The 10,808-nt window shown below is 36.1% G+C and overlaps 1 protein-coding gene across 1 annotated transcript in view; it reads left to right on the forward strand.

The window, feature by feature from the left end:
* Positions 1 to 9,741, forward strand: part of LOC127953127 (alpha-1,6-mannosylglycoprotein 6-beta-N-acetylglucosaminyltransferase B-like) — an 85,151-nt gene extending 75,410 nt beyond the window's left edge. The window contains exons 12-17 of the mRNA XM_052552077.1: positions 1,571 to 1,726; positions 3,037 to 3,183; positions 3,484 to 3,600; positions 3,834 to 3,908; positions 6,632 to 6,903; positions 7,123 to 9,741. Of these exons, the coding sequence (XP_052408037.1) occupies positions 1,571 to 1,726; positions 3,037 to 3,183; positions 3,484 to 3,600; positions 3,834 to 3,908; positions 6,632 to 6,903; positions 7,123 to 7,321 (966 nt within the window). The 3' untranslated portion in view covers positions 7,322 to 9,741. The remainder of the gene's footprint in view (positions 1 to 1,570; positions 1,727 to 3,036; positions 3,184 to 3,483; positions 3,601 to 3,833; positions 3,909 to 6,631; positions 6,904 to 7,122) is intronic.
* The last annotated feature ends 1,067 nt before the right edge of the window (positions 9,742 to 10,808 follow it).

A 10,808-nucleotide genomic window follows, 5' to 3' on the forward strand; every position in this document is an offset into this window, starting at 1 on the left:
TAATTCATACCCTTCTTTTACTAGGAGAACTTTCTTCATTTTCTAGGGAACATGGTGTGTGATGAGGTGAAAATAGAAACGTCAAAAATAGGGATGTCAAACTTCTGGGCAAGGGTCAGATTTTAATGCATACCAAAAATTGTAAATCTAAAAGTCCACAATCAGCTTTATGCTAATTTAATCACCAATATTATAGTAAAATAAACTCCTAACAATACCTGTACCTATGAATATTGCTGGGCTATATAAATTAAACAGCAGAATTATTGAGAAAAGAAATACTGTATACTACTAACTTGAAGCCACCACTGAGAGAGAGAGAGAGAGAGAGAGAGAGAGAGAGAGAGAGAGAGAGAGAGAGAGAGAGAGAGAGAGAGAGAACTAATGGCTAATTTTAATTACATGTTTCTCAGTCATCATATCTGTATTAATGTAAGAAATGTAATAATCTCTGAGTGGAGACAATTGTGAAATTGACTGTAGTCATGACTACTTAAAGATGTGAGATATAAGATGTAATACTCTCAATATATCTTGCAAGCGGATGCTGATGTGTTTTGGCATTTTCACTTTTTTTTACTAAAATTCTTTTTAATTTTTTGAATCACCTTGTGAGCTAGACTCTTTGACATGAATAAATCTAGTATGTATGGTCAATGTGTCTTTGCTGGTTTTGATGTCATTTTAAAAAATCCAGCTTGTAAATACTTCTTTAAGTCACTACCATTTGTATAACTTTTGTAATCAGAATTGTGCAGCTACTGTGCTCAAATATGCATAGAAACCATTAAAAAAAAAAAAAAAAAAACCTTTATGCACACACAGACACGGAGAAATGAAGTGTTGTGCTCTGCTGGGGTCTTTATTGAACGGCAACAGGAGTGAATTATTGCTGTGGGGGTTCTGGCTACATCAGATCAGACTCTTTGTTTTTGTCAAAGCTAAAAGCATTAAACACTTAACCTGAAATGCTGATGTAAAACTGTAGTGGTTCTGCTGTTGCGTTGTATTGTACGCAGAGAGGTGAGTGAGTTTCACAGCTCCCATCTGTAGCCTGTGCATTTGTATATGCACTGTCCATGGTGCTGATCTCAAGTCAGACATGAAACTATCCACTCTTTAATGCACAATTTGTTTGTGTTTAATTTACTGTTCGTAAAAAAAAAAAAAAAAACATTATGCATGCAAAAAAATAAATAAAATAAATACCATTCATTTAGCTGGTTGAGAAAACATTCCCTTGTGAGACGGAACTACATTTCCCATAATTCTCTTTGGCAGAACAATGTTTAAATAGTGATACAGCAAATATGTAATGCAATGCACATATTTGCATATATACTAAAATAGCATATATATGTATATGCTATATATATATATATATATATATATATATATATATATATATATATATATATATATATATATATATATATGCTGAACTGCATCATGACATTGTAATTACAATTTATGAACTCATAAATAGGTAAATAGGGATCTCATATGGGACTCATAGGTTGGAGGCATCAATGAAATGCTCATCTGCTTCTTGCTTTCTATGCTCCTGTAGGGTGAGGAGAAGCTGCTGACCATCTTACACCGTTACATGGACATCCACGGGACAGTGTACTATGAGGCCCAGCGGCCCCCAGAGGTGCCCGCATTTGTCAGGAACCACGGTTTACTGCCCCAACAGGAGCTACAGCAGCTTCTGAGGAAGGCTAAGGTACTGTCAGCATGACGGACTTTCACATTTAAGAGATGATGCATTTAAAATGACTTTTCAGTGTTTAGTAACCTGCATAATTACTGGTCTCATACATGGTCTAAAGAGCCTGTCCTCCAACAAGATTTTGGCAAAATACACATTAACAGTCTAAAAATGTATTACAAAACCACATTTAGTACATATATAATTCACAATTATGGGACATATGGGACCACAACGAGTTACTTCCTGGGTCTGTTATGTCAAGAACCCAGATAAACCCCGCCACTGGGAACATGCAACAAGGGTCACGTTGTGCTGCTTTAGAAATGTGGAAGATAAAACTAGAGGTGCACGTAAAAATGTATTCATGAATCACAATTATGTCTTCAAATGATTCTAATGGATTCATAAGTTTCAAAATCATATGTTCTGAAGCAGCGGTTCTCAATTCTGACCCTGGTGTCTCCCTGCTTTGCACAAGCTGTGCACCTCTCTCTCATTCAGATCATCAGTTCAGTGAATACACTCATTTTCACATAGCTATGAGATGCTTTATACATAGACGTGAGTGCAGATGTCTTGCTGTATTACAGCTTGAATCAGGATAAAAACGTATATTAAAAGGTAACCAAAGCAGTCTCATTTACAAATAACAGCTTATCTAAAAGTACGAGACAACAACAACAAATAAAAAAAAAAACATACCATTAAGAGCCGTGCTTTCACAGGTTCTGAACAATAATCTTCACTAATATCCTCTGCGTCTCAATCAGGCTCAAATTGATAAGCAATATAGACAATGCCAATGTTTACAACCGGAGCACATAAAGCTGAATTGAGGGGCGGGATGTTCAGAGGAGCACTAGGGCTTTAGCCAATCAAAGCACACTGAACCAGCTAACCGATTTCTGAGAGAGGGGGCTTCATAAAAACAGGAACTCAACTTAGCATTCAAATGAGAGGGGACAGAGCGATGTGGAATAAAGGTAAATTATGTGAATTTTAGAAGGATTAGCACTTGTTAGACTGCACCACATTAATAAAATTAAGACTGAAAAAAAAAAAATAAAACAGTCAACCAGCCCTTTAAATATTTAATAAATGAATGTGTTAAAAATAGATTATGCCCCTTGACCTTTATGTAAATTCCATTTTAATAGATTTCCTACCAGTAGAGCAATTACTGCTTGTACGCTTGTACTTTCCTCATCAAATATTCATACATGTTATTAACAGGGTTTTGATTAATGATAATATGTAGTAATTTGATTAAACTTGTAATTAATTAATAACCCTAACAATCCTGAACATTAATTTTCTCTCAGCTCTTCTTGGGGTTTGGCTTTCCCTATGAAGGTCCCGCCCCTTTAGAGGCAATAGCCAATGGCTGTGTGTTCCTGCAGCCCAAGTTCAGCCCCCCTCACAGCTCCCTCAACCATGAGTTCTTCAGAGGGAAGCCCACGTCCAGAGAGGTAAGTGCAGTTATATTTATTTGCTAAATATATTATATTGTATTATATAATTAATTTTGATTGTCTTTAAAGTATGTGATTATTCCTGATATTTACTGCTGGACATTTTTCTCCAAACTTAAAGTTTAGTACTCCTTAAACATGTATAGCCATCTGCACAGTCTATTCACTTCTGAATGGCACACAGTTCTGCTGTTCATATAATGCTGCTTTTCAGATCTTCAAAGCTGTGAACTTGAAAATGAACTGGAGCTGATGCACTCATGATAGCTAGCACTCATGTTTTCTTCTTCTCATCAGGTGTCATCTCAGCACCCATACACTGAACAGTACATCGGCAAACCCCACGTCATAACAGTAGACTTCAACAACTCTCAAGAATTCGAGATGGCTGTTCAAGATATTCTCAAAGAGAAGGTACACTAGCTTTCTTTGTTACAGTTCTGTTGCAGTCAATGTAACACAACACAGGTATATATATATATATATATATATATATATATATAACAATTAGCTAAACTAACAATTGTGCTACAAGGTGTAGGTCACTTACAAATAATAATATTTGTGTTTGGTGCATAATTTGAAAATTGTTGTAAAACTGTCTTAAGTTTCAGCCTGTGTCTGTTGTCATTTGTCCGTTTGCACAGGTGGAGCCATTTATACCATATGAGTACACATGTGAGGGCATGCTGGAGAGAGTGAACGCTTACATTCAACATCAGGTACATACAGTAGGCATTTCAGGCACAATACTATTGAAGAAAAAATATAAACAACCATAAATGGTTGAGAAGAAATTGATCCATTTGCCTTAATGTCATTGGCTAACAAGCTCCAGAAATATCCAGAAATACACTATTTCAATTTTGTCATCTTTGCTAATGGATTATCAGTTCTGGTCTATTTTGTTGAGCCAATCACTCGAGCCAAAAATGCCATGTAAATAATCCCTCTGGAGCCACAGAAACATGAAATCATGAGGAAATGGCACAACAAGAGCCCAACAACATGCACTGGGAAAAGTATATCATTCAGCAGGGTTGCCAAGTCCCAGGAAAGAAAATCCAGCACAAAGTCAACTCAAAACTCATCCAAAGGGAATACAAAATAAGCTGCTTTTATCCTCTCCTATTACATTGACAGCTGCAGGATTCCCATAAGAGAAATGTTTTAAATATATCTGTCACAATGCGATAAACTGACATGGCCATCCATAAAAGTCAAGTCAAATTTAGGCGATTTATTTATCGCTTTTCACAATGCACATCATTTTAAAGCAGCTTTATAGAAAATGGTGATGTTAATGCTTATTATTAAAGACATATAAAGTATGTCAATGCCGTATAGATGCATTTGGCAGATTATAGATGTAGCAGATTATGTATTTATTTATTTTTGCTTTAAAATGTGTATTGCAAGTGCACTTCCCCCAATTCTTTTAACCACACTGTACTGTAGATTGCATACATCTTAATGCAATAAATGAAAAATTAATCCTGGTCTCAGTCAAGAATTTTCACGTCCTCTTGTTTTGTCTGCACACAAGCTTTAATGCACAGATGGTTTAATGTGTCAAATTTAGCTTGCCTTAAAATTCTCTGAATGTGTGAAACTCTCATAACTGCGAGATTGTTCAGGTATCCCTTCCAAGAATCAACACACAAGGATCAACAAAGGACGAGTTTTTATTTTTCCTATAGTTAACAGATCAAGTTTTTGGCAGCTGTGGTATAATATATAACTAGCCAAAAGAGGCAAACCTGCATTTTCAAAATAAGCTTAATTGTTTGGGAAAACTGCGAACCTGGCAACACTGTCATGCAGGAGCCTTTAATATTCTGACATTTATTTTTTTATGATTTGGGACACACTTCTCTTTATGTTGTATATTATTTAGGACAGATAGTGTGTGAACTGAGAGTGGTGCAAGTCTATGATCTGTGTTACACACACATGCACGCGTAGACAAAAATGTAAGAGAATAAGCGTAAGCATATTTTTGCCTGAGCTTGCTAGTCAGTTGCCTCGAGGATTGAATGTGAGCACATAAAGTGAAACGCACACTTTTGAGAACCTGAACTACGCTGAATGCTTTGTTCCACACCTTCAACACTCACTCCCACCTTTCTGAGTTTAAACCTGAAAATAACATCCATAAACTAAAATGACTCCTTTCAATTACAGGCATAATTGTATCTCCTTACAATTACAAGACCCTTGGGAGTATTAATTTTATTAGTTTATTAGACAATAGTTCTTTAAAGGGGAAAATGTTAAATAGAGGTCAACGAGAAATAATGATTATTGAATATGTGATCCATTTTTCGCCATATGACAGTGATGAAGGTATATGATAGAGCTTTTTTGAGGTAAGCAGACTATAAACACCAAGAAGAAGAATTATAAAGATAATTATATTAGCGTCTAAACCAATGCATGATACCATTTGGTGTATTAGAATTGTACACTGCTGTTATGTCAGCGGTGACAAAGTGTAAAAAAGCCTTATGTCTTGTTAGTATTAAAAGCCTTTCTATTGTTAGTTTTATATTTTATTCATTTTTATATTTTTATTCTCAACAAAATAATAGGAATGTAATATTAAATAAAAAAGTACATTTTAATATTAATTATCTATAATTTGTCAGTCCAATTGCTAATGGTACTAAAAATATGCCTCATTTGCGGTGTCATTTTGTCTTTCTTTTGACTAAAGCATGCTTTTTGGGGAATTTATCCTGACTAAATCGATAGTGTGTGGGAAGCTTTGGGCTCTGTTCTTCTTCTTGTTATTATTATTATTATTATTTTGGCAAAAAAATAAAAAAATAAATAAAATAAAAATTATAAACAAACTATACATTCTGATAGAACTGACTGGATGAACCATGTCAAAATTGTTGTAAGATAGCAGTTTACATTATTACATTATTCTATAAAAAATATAATAATATGTTTGCAGATATTTAAGAAACATGTTAAATTAACATAGTTTATTTGAAAAAAAATAAAAATAAAAATTCTACAATCAGTTGTTCTCCTTTGAAAATGTGTGTTCCAGGATGGAATGTATGTCTTTGTTTTGGTCCGTGGAGCAAGACAACTGCCAGTTTACCCAATTTTATTTCAGCACTCTGGGTTGCCCGTTGGTGAAAAACACAGCCTCTTGCATTTCATTAATTGTCATTTGAGCTCATTTATGTTGGTGTTGTCAATCTGGCAACCTGTGCAAGTGTCAAGTCTGAGCAGTAGGGGCTGGGTGAAAAAATAAATAAAAGTAAAAACTCTCCAATATTCTGAATTTGGACTGCAATACCTAGTTCAACCACTAGTTGTCAATCCTACATACAGCACCTTTAAATTCTCTATCAGTGACAAGTTATTATACGGCTCTCTTCCGAAGATTTTTTTCAGTCTTAGTCACAGTCAGTGTGTGTTTTTGCAGGATTTTTGTCGCCACAGCAGTCCATTCCCTACAGCCAATGAATCCAGATCATGGCCTGGGAATCCCCCCAGTCCTTTCTTCCAGCTGCCCAACTCCACAGCTTTGATCTGGGCTCCGAACATCACTGCTCCGGCCTGCTGGCCACCCCTCAGCGCCCTCCGGCTCTTCCTGTCCTCAGAGGACTCGTCCTGTGTGAAAACCTGCCAGGATGCCGGGCTAATCTGCGAGCCATCTTACTTTCCTTTCATCAACAATATGGAGGCCTTCAATGGGTGAGAGACAAACAGCATTTCTGGATTATATGCATTTTGGCACAAATGTGTTGTTTTGTTTATGTATTTATACTGTATTTATAATGTATATTCATGTTACCAAGGCCACTGTAAAAATGATTAGTCATTGTTCTCTATTCACTGATAGCATTTTTTTCCCATTTTCTCTCACCTGTGGTTCCTTGAAACAGATAAATCGTGTGAATGTGTGTTTTTCAGGCTTAACGCTCAGTGCGAGTCTTTAGAAGCGGAGAAGAACCACGTGTTTCCGGCCGTACAAGTGGACAGTAGAGAGTGTTTCCAGCAAAAGGAGCCGCTGCTGTTCAGTTGCGCTGGAGTCAGCGCCAAACACCAGCGGCTTTGTCCGTGCAGAGACTACCTCCACGGCCAGGTGGCGCTATGCAGGGACTGCCTTTGAGCTTTCACCAGAGACCCCCGGAGATGTCTGTGGTAAACTGAGGCCAGTCCTGCACAGTCAAACATGTCCCCAGAACGCCGGTATCAACAGGTTCGTGGGAACTGTTGGACTGAAGTGTCCTCACTCTCAGTTACTTTGATCCAAAGCTAAACTTTGCCTCCAGCTGAGCTAGTGAGTATAAGCGAGAAGGTAACCTGATGTTATGAGGTTCAACATCTATGGAGACTATCTGAAAGAGTTGGGCTGGTGGTGGTTTCAAGAGTGGACAACGTGAGCAGAAAATAAATGCAAAATAGGGTTTCGAGTTTGGTTTTTGAGCTCCTTTGTAATACAGGTCAGACTCTAGAAAAGTTGTAGCTTTGGGAATGTTGAAAGTGCCAGAACTGTACATGAATTTTAAAGTCAACTTGAAAGATTATAGAGTCCTGCAGGGATTATGTATTTGTGTAGGCCAGAACCCTAAAACAAGATGCATCTCAGCAATCCCATCCTGAAGTAAGTGGGTTTTTAAACATATTTTTTTTTTTTTTTTTTTTGTTAAATGCATGATAAAGGTCTGTGTTTAACACAAAATCAAGATACTTTCCTTCTTTCGAAAGTTGTTTTTTTCAACTGCATAAAATACATCATACCCACTTGTAATTTTTAATCAAGGTGATGCAACCTTCCAGGTTGACCTATAAAAATTCATCGTCGTTGCAGTGCTCTTTACACAACCTATTTTAATGCGTTATATTTTGGAGAATCTTGAAATCGTAGCAAATGGCATTATGATTTGATCAAATAAGAGTTTCACAGAAATATAGGGTGAGACATGATTCCATCCATCAGGATCTGACTGGATTGTGTGAAGTGGATGTAACATACCAGGATAAAGTCACATAATCATTTTGCGCAAAACCAGTTAAGCGCAAACCCTGCTCCACTGCCGAATGAATCAGTAAACTAAAACACACATTCATCTCTTAAGAAAAGTTCAGACCTAATGGATTCAGTTCAGAGTTCAGAAAACTCATGGACATGATTGAGACAAACAGTGCTGCTATCTATCCAGATGTTCTGCCAGCACTATACTGAGGCTAACATTTAGGGTTTAATGAGTTGTTAGGCCGTGATTGACACAACCGGTGAAATAGTTAGAAACTGCTGCAAGGATTTAGAATCACCCAATTGTGTCTGAGCTCAGTCTGAAGTGGTTTGTAAAGAAATATTTTCCTTTTAAACCACCTCTGGTATGTACTTTTGAAGAGGCTCTTTGACCAGAATCCACCTGCATTACCAACAACAGTATCCTGAAACAGCCTGACTAATATCTTTTTTTGTCTGCTGTTGAACACAAACCCTTTCAGACACGTTGATGTAGCTTTGCGTTAGAGTTTCAAGTAGAAACATTCTTGTGAACATGTATGTCCGTTTAGGAGAAGAAAAAGCAACTTAGGAAATGGTTTGTTAGCTGTAGTTTCTATGCAACTTTGGGTCTGCATTACCACCGCAATATAGGCATATAATACACATTTTACACTTTTTAAAGGTAACATTACAGATTGGCAATTTATACGATTAATTATGAAATATATTCATTGTTTAAGTTAAAACATGGTGGTTTGTCACAATATTCACTATGCATAAATGCAAAATAGATTTAATGGATTTAAAGGGTAAAGGTGAAACATGGCAGTAGAATCAAGATCCGTGTTAACTCTTTATTTGAAGGTAAAATTGTTACTACACAAATAAGTACTGCGTCATTTAATTAAAAACACACACTGTAGGGTTAAGGTTAGGGTTTGCTTCATGGTTAGTTGCTTGCAATTCTGCATACTTTGCTGTTTTTATATAGAAAGTGCATGTAACATATGTACTGTCACTTTAAAATTAACCGTTTTCCAGATCCAGTCATCATTTTTTATCACTGGATGCTTTGAATTCAAAGAAAACAAATAAATAAACAAACTAAATCAATCAATCAATCAATCAAAATCAATCAGAAAGCCTGGAATGTGCTACAGACTGCAACAGACCTCACAAACTTTTGGCGCCAAACCAATAAAATCTTACTCTTGTTGGTATTACTTTGATAATTTGTAACATGTTCATGACAGTTGAACTGAATGCAAAATCATTTTTGAATCCAAACATGAAGGGTTAACTAGCCGAAGTGGTGCAGGTTATAATATTTTGATGAAAGTTTACAGAGAATGTGTTCTTAACAATATCATGTACTATAAGACCAGCTGTGCATATTATGTAATTTTGGTTTAATGTTGACTTCTAAGTTCATATGGAATAAAGATATCTGCTGTGGAAAAAAAAGTGAAATATTTACAGGTTTACTCAAATTCATTGTGTAAATACTGTATGTGCATTTTACATATTTCATATGCACTATTGTTTGTACAAAATAAAATATACTTTTAAAATGGGTGTATTTACATTTGTAGCTGCTCCAGTTGGGATGGAAATGAATATGGGACGTTTCATAAGTGTGCAACTTCAGAAAGCATTGGGACTGTTGATTTAAAGATGTTCGAGTGCGCGAGTGTGTATATGTGTGTGTGTGTGTGTGTCTTTTTCAAGCTGTTGACTCGGATATGTGCGATGTTCATTGTTCGCCCCTGTATCACGCAGAGCTGGCGTTCTCAAAGCAGGAGGAATTCTGGGATATCTGACAGTGATGATGCAGCTTTGCCATCAGCGGCATCATCTGAGAAACCTGCTGAGAATTGAAATTCATGCTGGCTCTGAGACACAGAAGAGCTGCTCTGCTCTTCAAAGCTTTTCTTAGAAAAATAATAATAATAAATAAATACTGGCAGTGCATTGCATCCCTGGAGTGTAACTCTGGTCCCCTGTTTAGATAGTTCACTTGGGATAACAAGGGAGAAGGTTCATTTACAAAAAAATAAATAAATAATAATAATAATAATAATGATAATATATCAGTCTCAATTTAGTTGACAGCGTTCAGCTCGAACAGAAAAAATAAAAATTACAATAAAAATGAATGAATAATTAGTAACGAAGCATACAAATTAGCATAACTGAGTCAGAACTAGGTTTTGTTAATAAATATACATATCCATTTACCAGTAATGGCAACATCATATTATATGTTAGCAAAAGTGTCATGATAGCCTACTTAAAAAAAAAAAAAAAACCTGCTGAAAAAGTTGAGTTTGTTGAAAGAGTTGAACAGAGTTTCATCATGATTCATATGAACTTCCGTGAGGCATCTTTCAGGCTTTCTATGAGTTACAGACTAAATTAAGCTCATGAATTTATCAGCCACCCCCTCAACACTTCTGTCTCTATCAATCTCTCATTCCTAATTCCACGTCAATGTCTGCTCACTTCTGATTTAAAGGGGTGATATGACGTTAAAAAATAACATTGTTGTGTGTATTTGGTGTAATGCAATGTGTTTATGTGGTTTAAGGTAATGTACATTATTGTCTCTCTTCTATGCCTCCCCTTTATGAAAAAGCAA

The sequence above is a fragment of the Carassius gibelio genome, chromosome B3 (genome assembly GCF_023724105.1).
Source record: "Carassius gibelio isolate Cgi1373 ecotype wild population from Czech Republic chromosome B3, carGib1.2-hapl.c, whole genome shotgun sequence".
Taxonomy (NCBI): domain Eukaryota; kingdom Metazoa; phylum Chordata; class Actinopteri; order Cypriniformes; family Cyprinidae; genus Carassius; species Carassius gibelio.